The sequence below is a fragment of the Gigantopelta aegis genome, chromosome 4 (assembly GCF_016097555.1).
Source record: "Gigantopelta aegis isolate Gae_Host chromosome 4, Gae_host_genome, whole genome shotgun sequence".
In the NCBI taxonomy this organism is placed as follows: domain Eukaryota; kingdom Metazoa; phylum Mollusca; class Gastropoda; order Neomphalida; family Peltospiridae; genus Gigantopelta; species Gigantopelta aegis.
In genome coordinates this window covers 7348005-7373456 of record NC_054702.1, presented here as the reverse complement: position 1 = coordinate 7373456, position 25452 = coordinate 7348005, and the positions used below count along the sequence as shown (strand labels likewise).

At 37.5% G+C, this 25452-nt stretch overlaps 1 protein-coding gene across 1 annotated transcript in view; it reads left to right on the top strand.

Annotated features, from left to right (window-relative positions):
• The window catches only part of LOC121372247 (centrosomal protein of 162 kDa-like), a 53795-nt gene extending 30392 nt beyond the window's left edge, over positions 1 to 23403 (top strand). Inside the window, exons 14-26 of the mRNA XM_041498539.1 lie at positions 1504 to 1754; positions 2491 to 2641; positions 4314 to 4463; positions 5013 to 5174; positions 6165 to 6248; positions 9321 to 9536; positions 11869 to 12094; positions 14747 to 14929; positions 16319 to 16497; positions 17681 to 17788; positions 18830 to 18946; positions 20271 to 20420; positions 21923 to 23403. Of these exons, the coding sequence (XP_041354473.1) occupies positions 1504 to 1754; positions 2491 to 2641; positions 4314 to 4463; positions 5013 to 5174; positions 6165 to 6248; positions 9321 to 9536; positions 11869 to 12094; positions 14747 to 14929; positions 16319 to 16497; positions 17681 to 17788; positions 18830 to 18946; positions 20271 to 20420; positions 21923 to 22231 (2286 nt within the window). The 3' untranslated portion in view covers positions 22232 to 23403. The remainder of the gene's footprint in view (positions 1 to 1503; positions 1755 to 2490; positions 2642 to 4313; positions 4464 to 5012; positions 5175 to 6164; positions 6249 to 9320; positions 9537 to 11868; positions 12095 to 14746; positions 14930 to 16318; positions 16498 to 17680; positions 17789 to 18829; positions 18947 to 20270; positions 20421 to 21922) is intronic.
• Positions 23404 to 25452: the final 2049 nt, after the last annotated feature.

Here is a 25452-nt window from a genome sequence, read left to right as displayed (position 1 = left end):
CTTCAGTTACAGTCAAATCTGTTCTAGTGGCCACCTGTAATCAGTGGTCATCTTCGATAAGCGGCCATTTTTCCTACCAAACAATTTTAAATGCATTCGTAATAAGCAGCCACCTAACGCGGCCAGAGGCCACCTAAATCAGATCTCAGGTCACTAAAATACCTGTATTAAGAAGCCACAGTAAATGTTTACTGTTATATAAAAGGGATATTTTTTCAAACAGCAACAAGGTGCAGCAAATAACCGATCTTCACACCTTCAGGAATACTAGTACCCATTTAGTCCCAACATTTCTACTGTGTATCAAATAAGAAGGTATGACCTCTGAGTAGGCTAAGTTTAACATTTGTGGACTCACTTACTATGACAATACACCGCATGAAGTAGGAATTAAATAATTAAATGAGAAAAGATAACAAACCTGTTGAGAACAGTTAAATTAATACATTCTAGTTACATTATTTCTGAAGAAGGCAACAGGTCAAAAGTTGATTTGTGGAACACACATCTGTTAATTAGCAGTACAGATGATAAAAAAAGAAACAGCTAACATTTTAAAGACTATATGTGGCAACCTGTAATCAGCGGTCTTAAGTGGTCACTTTTCTCAACTCACTTGTGTGGCCGCCTAAGACAGGTTTGACTGTATTTTTATTTTTATAATTGATATCTCAAGCCTATTGATTCATTCCCTTCAACTGCCAGATAACAAACATTGACTGGATAAATTTTACATATATTTTATTCGATCAAATAAACATTAAACAAATATCATTTTGCATTGCTGTTTAAATAGCCATGTATTTCAAATACTCTAAGGTTTGTTAAACAAATATTCTGTTGTTTTGTTTTCTAAACGGCTATAGTGTAAAATATGCCAAGATGTAATTAAACAGACATTTCTTTCCTTGTTTTGTTTTCTAAACGGCTATTGTGTAAAATATGCCAATATGTAATTAAACAGACATTTCTTTCCTTGTTTTTCCAAGTACCTGTAGTTCAAAATGTTCCGAGGTTTGATTGGAAACATTTCTTTTATTTTCTTCAGCTGTCGGAGGAGGGGGAACTGCCAAACCGTCTTATTAAACATTTCTTTGCTTTTCATTCCACATACCTGTAGTTCAAAAATATTCTGAGGTTTGATTAGAAACATTTCTTTTATTTTCTCCAGCTGTCGGGGGGGGGGGGGGGGGGGACTATTGAACCATCTGACCTGCGTAAACGTCTGATCTTTCTGAACAGTCACAGTGTAAAATATGCCAAGATGTTATTAAACATTTCTTTCCTTTTCTCCAGCTGTTGGAGAGAGCTACCAAACCATCTGAGCTGTGTAAACATATGAGCTTTCTGAACAGCCGTGGTCTAAAATATGCCAAGATGTTATTAAACATTTCTTTGCTGAGCTACAGAACCATCTGACCTTCTCAAATGTCTGAGCTTTCTGAACAGCCGTAGTGTAAAATATTCCAAGATGTTATTAAACATTTCTTTGCTTTTCTCCAGCTGTCGGGGGGAGCTACGGAACCGTCTGAGCTGCGTAAACGTCTGAGTGAGACGACGGCGGCAGCGACGAGCGAGAAGCTGGATATGTTTGAACGTGAGGTGAAGGAGCAGGAGGTGCTGCTGGCCGGCTACCAGCAGGAGAACAGCCGGCTGTATGACGAAATGAAAGACTTGCGCAAGAAGTTGGCACTCACCGAGAACAACATGTTCAGGGAGAACCAGAAACTAGTCACTGAAATCACAAACCTCAGGTAATCGCGTGTTGGATGGAAAATTGATTTGATTCAAGAAATATTTTATTACCCATATGGTTAAAAACATCTTGGTACATTTCAAAGTGATACGTCCCACTAGAACGCCAAGTGGGACGTAACACTTCTATGTCATCAACTGGTGCACTACAACCTTACAGGAACGTTAACTAAATGAGTTGAGCGATATAGCTTAAGGTTGATTATGGGTAATAAATAGGATATTAAACCCGCTACCATTTCGTATCATGTTTATGTACCTCGTGAAATAATTTTCATTGTCACTCGCTAAAGTTCGTGACAACTAAAAATGATTTCACTCAGGACATAAGATTGGGATTGGGCAAAAAAAATGTGTTTGTGGGACCCTGACCCTACCTCAAAAGAAGGCTACCCTATTTTATGTATGTGTGTGTCTGTGTCTGTGTCTGTGTCTGTCTGTCTGTCTGTCTGTCTATACACACACATTTTTGCTTTTTTGTAGTAAGTGGGTGAAAAGAGTAGATGCATAACATTTTATATGGTTTCCATAGGAGTGAAGATAGTGTAAAAAACAATGTGACTTGCCCTACCTAATAGTTTTAGCAGACTCTCAGAAACATGCAATTTTTGTTTTGGCCTTATTTTGAAAAAAGCTTTCTTGATTAGTGATCAAAATTCAAGACAGATTTTTAATGAGACGTATGAGGCATCTACCAAAAGAAGGTGGATAAAATACTTATTTATTTCCTTCAAGGTCCCAGCTGGAGCAGAAAGAAGACCAGTTGATGAACAAGGGAGTGATAACCGGTCTAGCTGCACAGCAGCAGATAGCACAGGGCATCAGTGAGTCGGCCGTCAGTGCATGGAAAGTGGCAGAGCTTGAGGCTGAATTAAGGGAAGCAAAGGTAAACACGAGATGAGAAATTTGGTTTAGCTTTTGATGTGTGTGTTTAAGAGGTGACTTTTTTTAATTTGCAGATATTATTACTGTAATTTTTAGATTTTTTCATTTTCAGAGGGATTGTTTTATAACCCTCTTCAACCCCCTGTTTCAAGTTTCAGACTTAATTGGGAGTAATTGCTTGATAAGGTTACGGAGTAATTGCTTGATAGGGTTTAGGAGTAATAGCTTGATAGGGTTTAGAAGTAATTGCTTGATAGGGTTTACGAGTAATTGCTTGATAGGATTTACAAGCAATTGCTTGATAGGGTTTAGGAGTAATTGCTTGATAGGGTTTAGGAGTAATTGCTTGATAGTGTTACGGAGTAATTGCTTGATAGGGTTTAGGAGTAATTGCTTGATAGGGTTTAGGAGTAATTGCTTGATAGGGTTTAGGAGTAATTGCTTGATAGTGTTACGGAGTAATTGCTTGATAGGGTTTAGGAGTAATTGCTTGATAGGGTTTAGGAGTAATTGCTTGATAGGGTTTAGGAGTAATTGCTTGATAGGATTTACAAGTAATAGCTTGATAGGGTTTAGGAGTAATAGCTTGATAGGGTTTACGAGTTATTGCTTGATAGGGTTTAGGAGTAATTGCTTGATAAGGTTACGGAGTAATTGCTTGATAGGGTTAAGGAGTAATTGCTTGATAGTGTTAAGGAGTAATTGCTTGATAGGGTTTAGGAGTAATTGCTTGATAGGGTTTAGGAGTAATTGCTTGATAGGGTTTAGGAGTAATTGCTTGATAGGGTTTAGGAGTAATTGCTTGATAGGATTTACAAGTAACAGCTTGATAGGGTTTAGGAGTAATAGCTTGATAGGGTTTAGGAGTAATTGCTTGATAGGGTTTAGGAGTAATTGCTTGATAGGATTTACAAGTAACAGCTTGATAGGGTTTAGGAGTAATAGCTTGATAGGGTTTACGAGTTATTGCTTGATAGGGTTTAGGAGTAATAGCTTGATAGGGTTTAGGAGTAATAGCTTGATAGGGTTTACGAGTTATTGCTTGATAGGGTTTAGGAGTAACAGCTTGATAGGGTTTAGGAGTAATAGCTTGATAGGGTTTAGGAGTAATTGCTTGATAGGGTTTATGAGTAATTGCTTGATAGGGTTTAGGAGTAATTGCTTTATAGAGTTAAGGAGTAATTGCTTGATAGGGTTAAGGAGTAATTGCTTGATAAGGTTTATGAGTAATTGCTTGATAGGGTTTACGAGTAATTGCTTGATAGGGTTTACAACTAATTGCTCCTGTTAAAAATGCTAGCTTGTGTATATTTGCTTACATCACAGGCAAGTAGAGATACAGTGAACTTTGTCCAAACTAACCTGTGCAAACTGGCACATTCTCAAAGTCTCACCCAGTGCAAGAACATAGCCAGCTGGTGTTTGAGGGGGCATACTTAATTAAGGCACATATAGTAACTTTTACGTGGGAGCCGATCGTTGTGTAAGGGGGTGACACCCCATGCCCTCTTTCCCGGGGCCTGAATTCTGATGACAGTAGCTCTCATCCAACACTCTCCCTTGAATCCACTGTTTAGACAGTCCACTATATTTTGGTTTTTTACTGTATGATAGAAACTTACCTATTACACTGTGGTAAATAGCTGTGAGATGTTTGTGTTCTTTGATTGCAGAGATTTGAGGACAATCTTCGGCGAGAGTTGAGAGTTCTACAACAGACGACGGTTGAACTGGAACAGCACATAGATCAGCTGGTCCGCGAGCGGGAATCTCTGCGGAAAGATCTTGATGTGGCCAGAACTACCGAGCCAGAACAGATCACGGTGACCAGTCTATTGAAAATATTTTGTCATTTCAAAAACTTTGTTTATAAAACTTTTATAAGTCTGAAGTTAGGCTTTCTCATAATGTGGAAACATTAACATCAAGACATATCCACGACACCACCCAATTTGTTTCTGGGGTTAATAAACTTTATTTAAAAGCAAAAAAACAATTAAAAACAAAACAAACAAACATTGTGACATGTTCATACAAATAGAATGCCTCAACTTAAAAAACTTTAAAATATAGATTTAACACTGAAGCAGTCTGCTGACATTTATTACTTGCTGTTTGTATAGGCAAGACTTTAATAAAGCATTGAAGCTAAACCTTAAAGTTTTATAAATATGGAGAACAAGAGAACTTTTTACAGTTTGTACTTTAGTATAAGCACGATACACAGGAGTTATGTAGATGAAGATTAGCTTTTACATTTATTAGATTATTAATTTGTCATGAGAAAGCTTCAGTATGCATTAGACAATATGCCTATGGCAGAAAAAGTGAGTACTGTTTTTTTGCTGATGCAATTGTTCATGTTACTACAGGCACTGGAGGCGAAGCACAGGGAAGAAATGGACCAGTTGAAGGGGAAGTTGAAGTGGTATGCTGAGAACCAGGAACTGTTAGACAAGAGTGTGCACACCTTACAGGACAAAGATGATATCATTCGTAAACTGAACGCCAAGCTTCAAGAAGTGCAAACTGAAGTAAGACAAACTGCTCCCCCCCCCGCCACCGCCACCGCACATCCCACCACATCCCCACCCATGCCAGGGTTTCTGCCAAACGGTATGAAGGGTAAAATTGAGTACCCTAAAATGTTGGAAATTAATGGATATATTCTTTACATTTTGACATAATATACAGTAGGGTCAAACTCGGAAGGGTTGTATACACCGCAACACTCGAACCAAAAAGACTGCCTGCTAGGTATGGTATAGGGCCACTTATGATCTGTTTTGTTTTCATTACATACCCTCAAGTTATTGTTTTCACAGAAAGACTGCCTGCTAGGTATGGTATAGGGCCACTTATGATCTGTTTTGTTTTCATTACATACCCTCAAGTTATTGTTTTCACAGAAAGACTGCCTGCTAGGTATGGTATAGGGCCACTTATGATCTGTTTTGTTTTCATTACATACCCTCAAGTTATTGTTTTCACAGAAAGACTGCCTGCTAGGTATGGTATAGGGCCACTTATGATCTGTTTTGTTTTCATTACATACCCTCGAGTTATTGTTTTCACAGAAAGACTGCCTGCTAGGTATGGTATAGGGCCACTTATGATCTGTTTTGTTTTCATTACATACCCTCAAGTTATTGTTTTCACAGAAAGACTGCCTGCTAGGTATGGTATAGGGCCACTTATGATCTGTTTTGTTTTCATTACATACCCTCAAGTTATTGTTTTGACAGAAAGACTGCCTGCTAGGTATGGTAAACTACAAAATGTAGCAGGTTTTCTGTGTGTCAGAATGATCAAATGTTGACATCCGCTGACCAGTAATTACTAAATCCTACTACCTACATATTTTAATCAAATGTTATTTAGTCTGGTATCAACATTGATACAGTGGGATGTGATATCCTATGGGTGTGTAACCAACACAGGTAATGTTTTAGTACGGAAGAACTGCAGTCCAAAGTGGTTATGTGTTCACCTATGACATACAAACATTTTATGTCTGCTTTCAGGCTGGTAAACGGTTGGAAGAAAATAAACTTCGTGATCGAGAACGGACATCTGATGCTAAAAGAATACAAGACTACCAAAGACAGGTGGGATACTTTTAACTACCATCTTTATTCGCTGCAGACTGATCACCACTTTCCACTTGTGCATGTTTATGTTGTCAAAATAGAACAGAAATTTATAATTACCATTTTGTTGAAATGTTTAGAGGTTGACCACAAATATTTGGAGTTATCTGCCGTTAAGTCAGAGCTCCATCTCATTTATGGCAGTGTACCACATGTTCATTTGTTATTAGTTACTAATAAAAATAACAAATAATTTCTAACCAGTGGATTATTTAAATATTACAGAGGTCAAGTTACTTGTGGTTATCAAAGAAAGATTTGGAAAAGCATTCCTGTATTTTAAATAAATATTTTAGTAAAGACCTATTTCCTAAACTGGACTGGAGTAATCACATAAGGAATGATGGTATGGTGTCTTCAGGCTAAATGATAATAATTAAGAAAAAATTATTCTCATATATACAGACCACCTTGATGAAGTCAAAAAACAAGATATAGGTTTTACGTTTTCGACAGCAGCTGTAGCGACATTAACTTTTACATTTAACTTCAAAGTTATGTTTTTGTGTTTAGGTTTCATTTCTCACAAACTCTTAACTCCTAGTTCATCGAAACATGCTTTAATGTTACATCTGTAACTGTTAATCTCAATGCTTGTTTAAAATATTAAAATTTATTAAATTAAAAAAGAAAAAAAAAATTAATCCTAAATGTTTCATTGCAAATTATTGATTTATTCATCAGATCAGTTTATACTAGGTGAGAGAGTTTATTCTGCAAACGTCTTCTTTAATGAAAATGTCATAACATTAATGTACAGTATAACCTCGATTTAACACCAACCAATATTCCAAGATAATTTTGGCGGTGCCTTGGGTTTACTACCAAACTTTTCTTCTTTTTTTAAGTTGCTGAATGTCAAGAATATGACATGTTTTAAATGTAAATAACAGTAACAAAAGTAACAACAACCAGGTAACAACATTATTATTTTATATGTCTATAAACAAGGCAAGTCAATACACTAAAACGTAAAACGCGCACATGTATGAGTTTCAATCGATCTGTGAAATACATTTATTTTTGTTCTTTAATCTTTTTTGAGCACCTGATTGAATTATCTCATTCAGTCGTGTTTGAAAGGCTGTCAAAATGTCACCGTGTTCATGGCATCCCTGGCACTAACCGCCGACGGAATGGGCTCCGGTTCAGCGTCGGACTCTTCTTCCTGGTCATCAGTCGTTTCGTCGTGAATCTGTTTAACACTTTCAAGAATCTGCTCGTCGCTGATATTAGCAAATGTGTCTGCTTCGTTGTCAATGTTGACAAACTGTCAACATCCATTCTCAGCTGTTCGTCGATTGAAAGCTGGCCCGTGACGTCACCAACCAGATCTCGCTACGCTGTTGTTTCATTGGCTGGTGCTTGGTGCAAGTCGGTATGAGGGTCCCGAGGAACGACCCCTGTGTGAATCCAACAATTTTTGATGGTGGTGGCACTGACGAAATCCCAAGCATGTTTCACAAAACGAATGCCGTCACTCAGTGGTAGCTGCAGATCTTTACCCGTCTTGTTGTCATCAATACACTGTACCAGTCATTGAAGTTGCATTTGCTTGTACTGCCCCTTGAAAGCTTGGATAATGCCGACATCGAGTGGTTGAAGATGGCTCGTCGTAGTTGGTGGCAGAAAGTGAATTTTAATGTTTGACAGTTTCTTTGGGATGATATGGCTTGGTGCATTGTCCATGAGGAGCTAGATTTTTCTTTTCTTTCATTTCATCATGGTGTTCCAAGTTTGTTAAATAATGTGTAAACAGTTCTCCGTTCATCCATGCTTTTTTATTTGCCTCGTAATCCACGTACAAATTCACGTTAAAGTTTTTAAAACATCTAGGTTTCGCTGATTTTCCTATCACTAGTGGTTTTAGCTTATCAGAGCCGTCGGCATTGGCACATAAAACAATCGTTATCCTGTTCTTGGATTTTTTGGTCCCCTTGTTGTCGGTCGTCGTTGAGAGGGATCGATCAGGTAACATGCAATAAAACACCCGTTTCATCGTTTTTGTACACATCTTTTAAGGCGTAATTCTTGATAATATAATGTCACTGGCCTCGGTTCACTCATTAGCAATCAACTGTTTGTCAACCCCGGCACTTTCACCTGATATAACATGCTTCACGATGCTGTGTCTCGACTTGAACCTCTGCAGCCACCCATTGGAATATGCGAAGTCGGAAATGTTTAGTTCATCACCAAAGGACCTGGCTTTAACTCTCAGAATTTCATCTGTAATAGGGACATTTTGAGCACGGGCATTGCTGAGCCATAAGAATAATGCTTCTTCCAAATCGGTGTGTTTTGCCAATTTCAGGGTTTTTTTCGGGCCGGTTCGACATTTTCATCTTCCCACTTTTCCTTTTGAAGTAGAATATCGCCAACTGTCCTTCATTTTACAGGATAGGCCCACAATGTGGAATGGTGCATATAAAAGATCCCTTGCTGCTAATAAAAAAGAGTAGCCCATGAAATGGCGACAGCGGGTTTCCTCCCTCAATATCTGTGTGGTCCTTAACCATATGTCTGACGCCATATAACTGTAAATAAAATGTGTTGAGTGCATTGTTAAATAAAACATTTCCTTCTTTCCTTCCTCACCTACAGGGGACAGATGATAACCTGACCAAAAATAGATGGGACTTTGACCACTTGGAACCCTCCCCTAAATCCACACTTGAGTTGTACATTTTTTCTTCCATCTTGATTTTGGGACAGGACGTAGCCCAGTGGTAAAGCACTTGCTTGATGTGCTGTCGGTTTGCAATTGATGCCATCTATGGGTCCATTAGGCTATTTCTCGTTCCATCCAGTGCACCATGACAGGTATATCAAACGCCTATGTGTGCTATCCTGTCTGTGGGATGGTGCATATAAAAGATCCCTTGTTACTAATGGAAAAATGTAGCGGGTTTCCTTTCTAAGATAAGACTATATGTCAAAATTACCAAATGTTTGACATCCAATAGCCGATGATTAATAAATCAATATGCTATAGTGGAGTCATTAAACAAAACAATATTCTTGTTTTAGATCAAGGAGATGGAGCAGATCCTCCGTCGCCGCGACCCCAACTCTATCCCGGCACTGATGATGACGGCCGCCAGTACGATGGATGAGAGCGCCAAGTCTCCGTCCATCGCAGAGCTCGAGAAACAGATCAGTAACCTGCAGAAGCAACTCGAGGGGAAGGATGAACAGGCCAACACGATGCTGAGAGCTATGGAGCAGAAATACAACAAAGTCAAGGTATGGATAGATTGTGTATGTCACAAATACAACACGGTCAAGGTATAGATAGATTGTGTATGTCACAAATACAACACGGTCAAGGTGTAGATAGATTGTGTATGTCACAAATACAACACGGTCAAGGTGTAGATAGATTGTGTATGTCACAAATACAACACGGTCAAGGTGTAGATAGATTGTGTATTTCACAAATACAACACGGTCAAGGTGTAGATAGATTGTGTATGTCACAAATACAACACGGTCAAGGTGTAGATAGATTGTGTATGTCAGAAATACAAAACGGTCAAGGTATAGATAGATTGTGTATGTCACAAATACAACACGGTCAAGGTATAGATAGATTGTGTTTGTCAGAAATAGAACAAGGTCAAGGTATAGATAGATTGTGTATGTCAGAAATAGAACAAGGTCAAGGTATAGATAGATTGTGTATGTCACAAATACAACAAGGTCACGGTATAGATAGATTGTGTTTGTCAGAAATAGAACAAGGTCAAGGTATAGATAGATTGTGTATGTCAGAAATAGAACAAGGTCACGGTATAGATAGATTGTGTATGTCAGAAATAGAACAAGGTCAAAGTATAGATAGATTGTGTATGTCAGAAATAGAACATGGTCACGGTATAGATAGATTGTGTATGTCATAAGGGGTGGAATGGTAGCACACAGGGAAAGTGCTCCCTTGATGCATGGTCGTCTTGGATCGATCCCCATTGGTGAGCCCATTGGCTATTTCTCATTCCAGCAAGAGCTCCACAACTGGTGTAACAAATTATGTGGTATGTACTGTTCTGTCTGTGGGATGCTGTATATACAAAATCCCTTGCTGGTAATCGAAAAGATTAGTCCGTTGTGTGGTGGCAGCGGGTTTCCTCTCATTATCCCACCTCAGTGGTTTCAAAACAAGGTGTCGCGCGTCGCATACGACGTTTACTACCCTCATTTCCGATATCTATTTTCGCCACAGTTGCTCAGACTCCAGTTCATATTTCCTTGATTCTTGTCTGAATGTATAGCTCGGCTTCTATGGGTTAATTTCTTCAGGAAAAATTTGAGTTTCCGACGAATATGTATGTCCATTACTGCTCATTGCCTTTGTTTTTAAAATATATTTTGTTTTGATTCATGTGCACAGTAGACCCAGTGATTTTCCGTGATCGCGGAAACGGAATTTACATTTGGAAACGGAATTACGATTTTCCACGAAGTTAAAAAAATTAATACAATTTTACTATTGCCACACGCTGTAAAACTGACGATTGACCCGTGCGCAGTACTACTGGCAAACGCTAGACTGGATTATGCACTTCACGGTAAACCAAATGGTCACATTGGGAACCAATCAAATACTTCTCGAACATTAGCGAAACGTTTGCTGGCTGAACTTGGGGCTGGTTTACTGCTTAGTCTGTTGCGCCTGTGCAAATGGGACAATTTTTTTTTTCAGGAGTAAATTTAGCCAGAAGTTTGTCATTAACGCTTGTCTTGGAAGACAGATTTTTACGCTACACATTAAACTGAATGACCATTTCAGGAACCACCAGTCAAAATATGTTTGCAAACGTTTAGCAAAAAAAAAAACAACCCCAGCTGGCTGAACGTTGCACTGTAAATTTCCGCTGTGTCACGCGCACACTTCAATTTGCAGACGACGTTAGACTGTCAAAGAGATGATAAAATAAATGTTTACGTTTTGTGAACCCTAAGCCTCGTTGAATAAAACAGTGCACTTAATTGTTGGACAATTATGCTTTAGGCCTATGTAGTTATTATCATTGTAGCCTTTGCTCCTGATGTGATTTTCGCTACTAATATGTAGGCTTACTTTGATTTAATGAGGAATAGCGACGCATTTCGACACCAGTCACTGAGTCAATTTTTAGACCCTTTAATTTGTCACAACTTATGTTAGTTCAATTGTTAATTACGTATTGTAGTCTGAAACGGAAATGAAATGGAATTTACAAAAACATGAAACGGAAAAATAGCTCTTTTTTCTTTCTTTTTCAAACGGAAAGCCACTGAATCATACTTGCTCTATTCTTGGGCCAACAATTTCACCAACTATATACATTACAAGTGACCACATTGCACACTTCTGTGGTAACAGACTCCGGCCTGTAGAGCACCCCCCCCCCCCCCCCCAGTGTGCCCCCATTACTGAGTGTCTGTAGCTCTCGATAAACCCCCAACTCCTACTCTGTCAGTTCCAACGCCTACTAGTACTTCGTTTTGCAACCGCTGATAGCCCTAAGTTTAAACAGGTGTCTAAATTGTTCTTAACCCTACCTTCCTTTTTTTTTTTTTTTACGTCACCGTATAGCAACAGTTTGAGGATCGTGTGGCTGACCTGGAGCGACAGCTGTCTGAGTCTGGGTCTGGGTCTGGGTCTGGATCTGGGTCTGGTAAACAGCCGGTGGAGGACCTGAAGGACCACAAATACTCACATGCGTTGGCTCTCGAGCGTGAGTTGGAGAGTGTGCGAGAAAGATATAAGAAGGAGATCACACAGCTACGCACTCAGATCAAAGATCTGAAGCACCAGCACCGTAAGTCAAGACAGTTCATTCATCTATAATCCATCTCGCAGGGATCGCTTTTTGACACTATCGAATTTACCAAAAGTTATTTATTTATTTTTGTTTTCTAAATTGGACACAAAAATAGTAGTTTTTGGTTATTTTCAAAACACTTTTACTTTTCTTCTTATGTCAAACAAAACTGAAATTATTTACAAAAAAACATTTTTGTAGGAGGATGGGACGGACTATAATATATGTATTAGATTTCAGTGGGAAACAGCAGGTGTAACATCAGATGTTTGTCCAGATTGTTATGTTGTGAAAAGGTGAGATATAGGTGTTACTTTTCTTACAGCATCAGCTTTTGCGTAAGAGTTTAATGTTAAAGTTTTGCGATTAAATAATTTTTTCATAAACTATAAGTCATAGGTCAGTTAAACTTGGTTTACCGTTGCATGCTATGAATGTTCATTACAGTGCACTATAAAATTGTTATGATAGGCGAGACATTTAATCCCATGGAAATCGTGTTACATATTCCAGCACTTGGTTTCTTTTGGACGTATTTGATTTTAGATATAATTATAGATTTAAATGTTGTCAATTTAAAACCTTTTTAACAATCAGAGATGAATAGCCTCTAGGATTTTCTAAAGTTCCTGATTTTAATACCACTACGAACTTTTTTTCTTAAGCTTTTCATCAAACAGGTGGAAGAATATAGCCCATTGGGAAAGCACTCGCCTAATGTTCCTTAATTTTATTAATTGTGTTTCTTTGAAGAATGAAAACCACTGTTATGTGAAAACAAATAACATTTAAGTTAATAAATAGAGGATTCGTCGCAAGTATTTTTTAATATGAAAAATGTCAACTGAGTCTATGTTAATCGGTATTTGTCGAGGTGCTGCCGACACAGATACTGATTAACTAGATGAGATTGATATTTTACATCTTAAAAAAACACAAGTAGCAAATTCTTTTTATACAAAAACACTTCTAAACTAACATTTTAATAAAAAAAATAGTAAATCACAGTACTTAAGTCGCTGCCATCAGTAATGATGTCATCACGATTAGCACAAATTAGTTTGATTCACACGTTTTAACTAAATCTTTGAAAACGTTATGCTCAGGTATACAGGTCTTGTTGGCTTGTAAACAAATGACCCATCCACAGCAACACATTACCTAGAGACCTTGCAAATTTGCATACCATTATTACACGGGTTAATACACTAAATGATGACATGGGTTTATGACATGGATATCATGGGTAAATTATAGGATACACTAAATGATGACATGGGTTTATGACATGGATATCATGGGTAAGTTATAGGATAAACTAAATGATGACATGGGTTTATGACGTGGATATCATGGGTAAGTTATAGGATAAACTAAATGATGACATGGGTTTATGACGTGGATATCATGGGTAAGTTATAGGATAAACTAAATGATGACATGGGTTTATGACATGGATATCATGGGTAAATTATAGGATACACTAAATGATGACATGGGTTTATGACATGGATATCATGGGTAAGTTATAGGATAAACTAAATGATGACATGGGTTTATGACGTGGATATCATGGGTAAGTTATAGGATAAACTAAATGATGACATGGGTTTATGACGTGGATATCATGGGTAAGTTATAGGATAAACTAAATGATGACATGGGTTTATGACGTGGATATCATGGGTAAGTTATAGGATAAACTAAATGATGACATGGGTTTATGACGTGGATATCATGGGTAAGTTATAGGATAAACTAAATGATGACATGGGTTTATGACATGGATATCATGGGTAAATTATAGGATACACTAAATGATGACATGGGTTTATGACATGGATATCATGGGTAAGTTATAGGATAAACTAAATGATGACATGGGTTTATGACGTGGATATCATGGGTAAGTTATAGGATAAACTAAATGATGACATGGGTTTATGACGTGGATATCATGGGTAAGTTATAGGATAAACTAAATGATGACATGGGTTTATGACGTGGATATCATGGGTAAGTTATAGGATAAACTAAATGATGACATGGGTTTATGACGTGGATATCATGGGTAAGTTATAGGATAAACTAAATGATGACATGGGTTTATGACGTGGATATCATGGGTAAGTTATAGGATAAACTAAATGATGACATGGGTTTATGACATGGATATCATGGGTAAATTATAGGATACACTAAATGATGACATGGGTTTATGACATGGATATCATGGGTAAGTTATAGGATAAACTAAATGATGACATGGGTTTATGACGTGGATATCATGGGTAAGTTATAGGATAAAGACACGTATTACCCATCTCGTGAACACCTGGTGGCGCGTATTCGTAGCAAAATGCTGTCATGTCGGTAAGTGGCGCCATCTTCACTGGTCTTAGTTGTGTGCATTCGCATGTCTCGTTGAGTAAGTAAGTATAAACTTTTACATTATTTGATGGTGGGTAATAAATAAAATGCTGTACTAATTTTTGCTAGATATCATTTTTAAGAAACTCGTAAATTTCCCATGATATCTGACCTCACTTTTGTTTGGTCTGACATTAACACAGGAAGTTCACTCTGTTTTTGTAAAAATGATATCTAGTGAAAATGAGTATAATGTTCTATATTTATGTTCCGTCTCAGACATACCAAAGAACGACTCATCACGCCAGGCGGAGGTGGACCTGAAGAACCAGGTGATGCAGCTGCAGGGCGAACTGAATGACAGGAAACATGAGCTCCAGTTGCTGAGCATGACGGTCGATCGACTCCGCAAGGAGAAAATCATCTACATGATGAGGGGGCTCGTCCACAGCGTCGCTAGAGGTACAGTGGCTCGTCGCCCATTGCAACATAGCAACAAGGTTTAGGTCAATCGTGTGGTAGTGTTTACTGTATGCTGAACAGTGGAATAAATCCTCTGTCTCACTTATTGCCCATAGCAACAAGGTTTAGTAGTGTTTACTGTATGCTGAACAATGAAGTAAATCAACTCTGTCTCACTAGTCGTCCATAGCAACAAGATTTAGTAGTGTTTACTGTATGCTGAACACTGAAGTAAATCAACCCTGTCTCACTAGTCACCCATAGCAACAAGGTTTAGTAGTGTTTACTGTATGCTGAACAATGAAGTAAATCAGCCCTGTCTCACTAGTCATCCATAGCAACAAAGTTTAGTAGTGTTTATTGTATGCTGAACAGTGAAGTAAATCAGCCCTGTCTCACTAGTCGCCCATAGCAACAAAGTTTAGTAGTGTTTACTGTATGCTGAACACTGAAGTAAATCAGCCCTGTCTCACTAGTCGTCCATAGCAACAAAGTTTAGTAGTGTTTACTGTATGCTGAACAGTGAAGTAAATCAGCCCTGTCTCACTAGTCGCCCATAGCAACAAGGTTTAGTAGTGTTTACTGTATGCTGAACATTGAAGTAAATCAGCCCTGTCTCACTAGTCGCCCATAGCAACAAGGTTTAGTAGTGTTTACTGTATGCTGAACAGTGAAGTAAATCAGCCCTGTCTCACTAGTCGTCCATAGCAACAAAGTTTAGTAGTGTTTACTGTATGCTGAACAGTGAAGTAAATCAGCCCTGTCTCACTAGTCGCCCATAGCAACAAAGTTTAGTAGTGTTTACTGTATGCTGAACATTGAAGTAAATCAGCCCTGTCTCACTAGTCGCCCATAGCAACAAGGTTTAGTAGTGTTTACTGTATACTGAACAATGAAGTAAATAAGCCCTGTCTCACTAGTCGCCCATAGCAACAAGGTTTAGTAGTATTTACTGTATGCTGAACAGTGAAGTAAATCAACCCTGTCTCACATACATTCTCATGGCTCTACATTCACTCTCAGTATCCACTTGTCCTGTAGGGCAAGTTCCACTCATTTTTTACTTGTCCTGTCTGAAATGTGCTTGTCCCACCCAAATGTTTATTTTGAAAGAATCAATCAATGTTTCAGTGGTCTTTCATCACAGGTAGGCAGCAAAATATCTGCTTAATTAAAACAAAACTGCCAAATATATTACTGTACTGTATTTGTACAGTATGTCGACTGGCATGACATCGGTTGAGATATTTCGCCTGCAGTAGTCAGAAGGTTAATTAAAACAAAACCGTGCTAATATATCCCTGTACTTTAACTGTTTTACATCTGTTGTATTTATTTCTAATATACAAGCAATATTTCTGACATTTGTCATTATAAAACTATTTACAGATGCTACAAAAGTAAATAGCAACAAGAGACCGGACTCGAGCGAGACAAATGGTGAAGTGGCGAACGGCTTCACGACATTCACTGGTGGAGAGACGAATGTCCGACCGTATGAACCGAGCTCATTCGCCGATTCTCAACTGTCGGACATTCTCTTAGAAAACGAACATCTTCGAACAAAGGTCAGGGCTGGTTTTAAGACTACTGCTTCTGGAACAGGCTTAATCTAGACTGAAGGCTTTAAGGTGGGATTAGTCATTAATAGACTCAACTTGGTTTTTCCCATACCTACACAAAGGTCATGGTATGTGCTGTCCTGTGTGGGAATGTGCATATATGATCCCTTGCTTCTAATAGAAACATATACTGGGTTTGCTCTGAAGACTGTGTCAGAATTATCAAATGTTGGCTTCTGATTTTCAGTCTGATACTCATAAGTCACAATCTGGGCAGGCATTAGCTGTCAGTTGAGCACTTAACTGAGGTGTGTGTGTGTCATAAGATAGAACCTCATTGGCAGAACCATTCTCTGGGGGTTTTCTCCATCACAGCATGTGCTCAACAGCTGATATATCAAAGAATGTGGTATGTGCTGTCCTGTTTGTGGAAAGTGCATATAAAAGATCCCTTACTGTTATTTAAAAAAAATGGAGCAAGTTTTCTCTGAAGACGATGTGTTAGAATGAGCCAATAGTAGACCTCTAATGATTAATAACTGAAGAAAAGAAGACCATAGTCATATGTTAAACCCCAAATAGCCCTAGTTTAAAATGTCATGAGGTGGCAGCATTATTTTCATCACTACGTATTCATTTTGAAAGCTGTTGTCATACATTTAATACTTCAGCATAACCGAAGTAGCAGTTGTTTAGTCTGGTGGAAGCTTTGAGTTATTAACTTCCTGTAAATTGACAGGTGAATGGATGTTGATTAAAACTTCAGGTAGAGGTGAATGGATGTTGATTAAAACTTCAGGTAGATGAGTTAGAGTAAGCAGGTGAATGGATGTTGATGAAAACTTCAGGTAGATGAGTTAGAGTAAACAGTTAAATGGATGTTGATGAAACCTTCAGGTAGATGAATTAGAGTAAACCGTTAAATGGATGTTGATGAAAACTTCAGGTAGATGAGTTAGAGTAAACAGTTAAATGGATGTTGATGAAAACTTCAGGTAGATGAGTTACAGTAAACAGTTCAATGGATGTTGATGAAAACTTCAGGTAGATGAGTTAGAGTAAACAGGTGAATGGATGTTGATTAAAACTTCAGGTAAATGAGTTAGAGTAAACAGGTGAATGGATGTTGTTTAAACTTCAGGTAGATGAGTTAAAGTAGACAGGTGAATGGATGTTGTTTAAACTTCAGGTAGATGACTTACAGCTGACCCTAGACCAGCAGAGGGTTGATTTCAGCAAGTCACTGGCTGAGATGGAGTTCTTACTGAGGAAGAACCGAGAAGACTACGAAGACCAGGTAAACATGACTGTTTAGAAGTTATAATCTTGTTAATTCCCTACATGTCAAACCAGAGGGAACTTTAGGTTTCATCTCCATCATGTGTGTCTGTCCGTCCATCCGTCCGTCTGTCTGACAGATAATTTTAGGATGTTTTTTTCACACTGCCTTGAGATATGGAGCTGTATAGCTTTATCATGTACTGTTACAGATCGAGTTTTACTTCCATGACTATTTACCTATTTTGACAGAGAAAAATTTGTTTTGCAATGCCTCAAGATATTGAGTTAAAATTAGCGTTATCCTGTTCTGTAACAGAACAAGTTTGACTTTCATGGCGGTTTACCTAGTTTTCACAGAGTTGTGGCCCTTGAATTTAGGAGATACAAAAATGTGTTGGGGCCCAGTAGGGGACATGTATTGCTTTAGCAGTACTCTCAAAAAGTTTGTTAATATACTCAGATTCTTCTGCAATTTGATTTTATTCCATGTCAAATCTTAATGTCAAAACACTGGAGGAAGATACATTTGTAGTGTTATTGGGGATTTAGTGTGTCCATATATATGTGAATATATCTATTTTTGCATGGCAAATATTGGAAATAAAATCCATCCGATAATTTCTGGATGAGACTTAATCATCAACTATAAATGACTGGTCCGTACTTCATGGATCCATGGATCATGGGTAAGGAAATCTTTATGAATTTATCAATGTTAAGATAATGGTTGAAAAGGTTGGCTCCATTTGTGTTTTCTCGCTCCAGCCAGTGCACCACAACTGGTACATCAAAGGCCATGGTACGTGCTATCCTGTCTATGGGATGCTGCATATAAAAGATTCCTTGCTGCTAATCGAAAAGAGTAGCCCATGAAGGGGCGACAGTGGGTTTCCTCTCTCAATATCTGTGTGGTCATTAACCGTAAATAAAATGTGTTGAGTGCATTGTTAAATAAACCATTTCCTTCCTTCCTTCCATTCAGGTGTTGTATGTAACTATTAAAATGACTGAAAAATAAGAGATAGTCACATGGCAGTAACCACTGTTATTTTTGTAGATTGAGAAGTTGCATCTCTCACACCAGGAACATGTACAGAATTTACTATCTGATCATGTATTACAACACTCTACCTCCAGACTGGCCGAACTACACAGTAAATGTGACACTCAGGAGGTGCGTTCAGGTTCTAATAGATTGACGAGTTCTTATATGGATTCAGTTTGTATTCATTTTATGAGAATCTGGGTTTTTTAAAATTCAGATGCTCCTTTTCACTCTAGTATTCATTCATTCATTCATTCATTCATTCATTCATTCATCCATTCATTCATTCATCCATTCTATTTGGTGCTAAACAAATTTTCCAGTAAATTCTACCATTCAGATGGGCTTGTTTTTATTCCACTTGGACAATTAAAATATGTGTTTGGTATAACGTCTAGAAAGATTATTCATTAAAGGGACACGCCCTAGTTGTTAACCATTACACCGTTGTTTTCTGCTATTAAACCCATTTTTTCACAAATAAAATTGCACTTTACTTACCGTTTATTATTTAGAATATACATTTCCATTCACCTGAAGTGTTTTTTTGTAATCCTGGTGTTTGTAATACCACAAAATGCATTTTTCGTATTTCATAAAATGCCACGGGCCTCTGAGAAAAAAACGTTGATTTGTTGTCATTTGCTTGTCGTTCATTTGTGAGGTTTTTCTTCACAGTTCGTGAAAATTTTCAGTAACAATAATGTTCAGACAAGTAAGTATCTCAATACAAAACGTTACAAACCCTTAAAACCAATAATTTTGCTAAGTCTTACGATATCTGGAGAGGGGATACAACCAGGACAGAACAGTTGGAACATGTCCAGGAGAGGTGAAAGGAACGCACCCCAAGTCTGTGCGCACTCTGTGAAATTTGTCGGGACGTAGGCATTGTTGTGCTTCGAACAACATCTACTGGTGACATCAGAATACTAACTTTCAAAATTATTTCAAGCAATTGGGACATGGGGATTCCCATGGTATTTATAGATATAAAACCTGCTTTTTCACTCCATTTGATAAAAACGTGATCTAAGTGTGTTACAGGTTTGTAGATTAACCAAATTATAATTTATTTTCGCTGGATGGGACTAGGGCGTGCGGCTTTACCTGAGAATAAATACAAATACTATCCTCTTATTGTTTATCAACAAAATTCAGCAATTGACCATATAAAATATGATCTCTTAACATATTAAAGGGACATGCCTGAGTTTTCAGACCTATCAAGACTTCCATGTGTTCCCCCCAACAAAATAAACACACAAATATCCTGGGGTTTTAAACACTGTCTTATATTCATATTCCAAACAAAAAAATACAAGTAAATTAAAATTTTAATACATTAAAATGTAAACATATTTTGTTGCTGAAAACCTTTTAAGATGCCTACAAACTCAGGATAGTCCCCTTAATGATCACAGTTTTACAATAGTTACTATTGTGTTTCCAGGTGATGATAAAGCACCTTCAGGAACAGCTGGCTCGGTGTTCTGTTGACTCCGAGATGATCTCCGCGTTAAAGATCCACCAGGTGGCGCTGCAGACCCATGTGGAGAAACTGCAGGAAAAGCTGAGAGAAGCGAAGAAGAATCACTCGCCAGTCAGTACATTGACTTCATCTTAGAGCTGATATCTGAGTGTGATATCTTACAGCTGATATCTTAGTGTGATATCTTAGTGTGATATTATAGTGTGATATCTTAGTTCTGATATCTTAGTGTGATATCTTAGTTCTGATCTCTTAGTGCTGATATCTTAGTTCTGATATCTTAGTGCAATATCTTAGTTCTGATCTCTTAGTGCTGATCTCTTAATGCTGATGTCTAGTGTGATAGCTTAGTTCTGATCTCTTAGTGCTGATGTCTTTGTGCTGATGTCTTTGTGCTGATATCTTAGTTCTGATATCTTAGTGTGATCTCTTAGTGCTGATGTCTTTGTGCTGATGTCTTTGTGCTGATATCTTAGTTCTGATGTCTTAGTGCTGATGTCTTAGTTCTGATGTCTTAGTTCTGATGTCTTAGTGCTGATGTCTTTGTGCTGATATCTTAGTTCTGATATCTTAGTTCTGATATCTTAGTTCTGATATCTTAGTGCTGATGTCTTAGTGCTGATATCTTAGTGCTGATATCTTAGTGCTGATACCTTAGTGCTGATATCTTAGTGCTGATCTCTTAGTGCTGATATCTTAGTTCTGATCTCTTAGTGCCGATGTCTTAGTGCCGATGTCTTAGTGTGATATCTTAGTGCTGATGTCTTAGTGTGATATCTTAGTGCTGATCTCTTAGTGCCAATGTCTTAGTGCGATATCTTAGTGCCGATATCTTAGTACTGATGTCTTAATGCCGATATCTTAGTGCTGCAATCTTAGTGCCGATATCTTAGTGCTGATACATGTATATTGGTGCCAATATCTTAGAGCTGTTCTGATATTTTAGAGCCCATATCTTAGAGCTGCACCAATTTCTTACAGCCGATATCTGATATTTTAGTGCTAATATCTTAGTGCTGATATCGTAGTGCTGATATCTTATGTGACAATATCTTAGGCACTGGTATCGTAGCGCCGATATCTTAGCGCCGATATTGTAGCTTGATATTGTAGTGCCAATATTTTAGTGCCGATATCGTAGTGCTATTACAGTGCTTATATCTTAGCACTGATATCATAGGGCCAATATCTTAGTGCTGATATCATAGGGCCAATATCTTAGCACTGATATCATAGGGCCAATATCTTAGTGCTGATATCATAGGGCCAATATCTTAGCGCTGATATCATAGGGCCAATATCTTAGCGCTGATATCATAGGGCCAATATCTTAGTGCTGATATCTTAGAGCCAATATCTTAGGGCTGATATCTTAGGGCCAATATCTTAGCACTGATATCATAGGGCCAATATCTTAGTGCTGATATCTTAGAGCCAATATCTTAGTGCTGATATCATAGGGCCAATATCTTAGCACTGATATCATAGGGCCAATATCTTAGTGCTGATATCTTAGAGCCAATATCTTAGGGCTGATATAGTAGCATCAGTACCTGAGATACATATATTTTAAAAGACTTAACATAATTAATGTGGGGTTGTTTTTTTCTCAGGAAATGCAGCACTTTGAAATGGTCCAAGAGAAGGTAACTCAGCTGGAGGAGCGCCACCTACAGAGGGAGCAGGAGTTGCAGCAGATCATACGAAACACCCAGCAGGTGGCGTCGGTGGAACTGCAGGAGGAGGTCAACAAGTGGAAGAACATTGTGAACATGAAAAATCTTGAAATACGCCAATTCCAAGCCGAGCTTGATTCAATACTAGAAATGTTGCGAGTCCTACAATCACAGGGGGTAATTCTGCCCGTCACCGTACATCACTCGCGATGTCAGTCACATACAAGGTGTAGCTTTAAAAAGTAAACGTTCAAAAAACTATTGTTATGTTGTGTGGGAAATCTGATGGATGTTTTTCCAAATTCCATAGTTTAGCACTGCCCCAAAAACTGTTCCTGCCCTTGTTCATTGAGGAAAAACTCACCTGAACCCCCCCCCCCCCCCTTCCAAAATCATTAAACGTTTTCCAGGTTGTTTGTCCAGTGTTTATTTAATCTCTGGATGTCAGAGATTGTCAGATGTATCACCTTCAGGCATCAGAAACCCAGGTGCAAGGTACAAGAAGAAATACTATTTTGGTGCTCTATTAATGGGCTGAAAATCAGCCCAGAATGAAGAAACATTAGTGGCATTTACAGTGTATCTCTACTGTGCCTTATGGTTTTGTAGTTGAATTGTAGAAATGATACTGATAATAAAATAAATTTTAGGGAAGTTCGTAATAACCAGGCCCCATGTTTATAAACTTTTAGAATCTAAACTCAAGACTCTTAATAGTGTCCAAGACTTCAACGACATCGTGTGACGTCATTAGAGATTTGAGTGCAGACTCTCGTCTTCTCAGCATGGACCATGCTGTGCTCTGATTACCGATGAACTGGAGTTTAGTTATTAGGTAGAAAATGTAACACCCATATCGGGTATTACAAAACAAGCATGCTCTGATGCACAAGACAGGTCTGTAACAATAGACTATCTGCGTCAAATAACTAGTTTCATTTTGAAAAACCCATTATGACCCTGTAAATGATGTTCTACATTTAAGGTGTGAACCTAAAATGGGTCAAGCACAACTAGATGTTCTCAAGTTGGAGGTGAATAAAACAATCATTCACACGATTGTCAAAGATCTGGAGCCAATTTTGTTTGTGACTAGCTGTACAATTACGAATTATGGTTTTGTGATAAATTTATGTTTACATGCTAAGGTTTATGACGTTTTGTGTAATTACTCCCTGCAAAAACTAGTCACCTGAAAGAACAGAATGTTTATTTATATATCGAGCTGTAAAACATTGTGAGTCATGTGTAAGAATGTGGATTTTTGTATATATTCTATGATAGTGCTCATCTTGAGATATTGTTAACCATTTTATAGTTAATGTACAGACCAGGAAATAATCTCATACTTCATAAAGTATTTTCCTACAAACATATTTATTTAATTTATACCAAAGATATTAAAATCTACAATATTATGCATTATGTTTTATTATTTATTTTATTGAACGCTGTTTTGGGTTTTTTTTTGTGCAAGATCACACTGTTGGTTCGCTGTTGATACACTAGGAATATTATGGGGGGATCAAGATGGGTATTTATCTACTCACTTGGTGGACTAAGTTAAAGATTTCATTTTAAAAAATAGTCTAAGAGGCACTTAACAGTTTTACAAAATGTACCCGACTTGCCTTGGTGGTACAGTGATGGGATTGGAGGCTGGTACATCTCTAGGTACTGGGTTTGAATCTCGGTACTGGCTTAGACTCGGAGCAAGTTTTAAAAGGCTCACTGGGAAGGTGTAAGACTGTAAAACACCAACGACCCACCATCTTGGACGGACAGCACAGATAACTGATGGTGTGCCAGGACACTGTGCCTGAACTGTAATTGGATACAAGCATGAAAATTAACAACATGAAATCGGTTAATGAAATGTACACCGACGACACATTTAGTCAGCAAGTTTTCAGCTTGATGAAAAAGAAATAACAAAAACATTTGAAAATAGTCTTTTTATTTTGTAATGGGCCTGGAAATACAGTTTCTTATTTTAAAAACCACTTTAGAATCGCACAGCATTGCATCATACCAAACATAACTGAAATGTTAAAATACAAAATGGACATACATAACAAGTACTTGCAAGTATTACTGATATGCAGTAATATTTACCACCATACCAAATTCATCAAATTTGATCGGCAAGAAATTATTTATAAATACTGACAGTGACCTGATTGAATTCATTTGAGAACTAAGCATTATGTTCATTCGTGTACTGTATAGGATTTATACAGTATAAACCATCTGTCAATTAAATAGGCTCCATCAAAAATAAAATTATATATGAATAAAAAGGGTTTTTTATTTTCATTTTGCAGACATTGAACAATGGTCAACGGTTAACTTTATAATAAAGTGAAGTTAAAACCAGATAAAAAATGTTTTGCCAAGTTGTAGTTAAATATTCGAAGATAACATAACTAACATGTATGAAAATCTTTACATTAAAATTACTTTTTAGCTAAAAGGAAATACCCTAGAACAGCGACATAATTCATGTGGATTGTCCCTAACTAGCTGTGTCATGATGTACTGCAACGTTCATAAATTACATCATGTAATTAATGATGTTATTCTTGTTTTCGAATAAATATGCAATTTTTAGTATAGGTATTTTCCAAAGTTGATATGCAACCCTTATGTGAAATCAAAAGTAGAAATAACACTTTTTACTTATTAGAAATACAAAGTATACAGTAAAATAGATTGATCCACTATGTAGCTCATATTTAGTAATTTTGTTATAAAGTGAACCTTTAACTAACCAAGTCCTTTATCTCAATATGTACAATGTAGAACTTATTCTAAACTGCATGGTTTTCCATAACAACCCATTCAAAATTTAACTTTGGTCCGACCTACTGGTCGTATTTATTTTTTGCATTCCATGGCCAACAACTTTACCAAATACATACAAAACATTAGCAAACCAGTTTGGTTTTTAAAAACACAAAATATGTTGAATTTTTAACATTAAGTGGAGTGCACCAAATTATGATCCAGTTTTTATGCTTGAAGATGACCGTTTCCTGACAACTTCACCAACAGATGTGCAAACAGTACAAGAACTAGCATTATTACAACATTACCACTGCTGGTCAATAATAAGGAAGGCACTTTCAAATGTAATAAATTAAAGCAATGAAGAAATATAAACATATTTCAAGGCAGTATGCAATAAATATAACACCTCAGTAGGCAGTTACAGAGGACCAACTAGCTACTCCTGCATGTAAATGTGTAACATTGTTATTATATCTACTATTATTCCATTTGACCTTCTGTAACTGTTTCACAAAACGTAATGTGTTAACATTTACACATGGGCATACCCCCCCCCCCCCCCCTGAGTTTGAAGAAATTAAGTGTAATGTCCAAGTTGCATAATGGCTGCTAAAATTATTTATCAACTTTTGCTTTAAAAAGTAAACATTATATCCTCAAATATTTACCCACTGAAA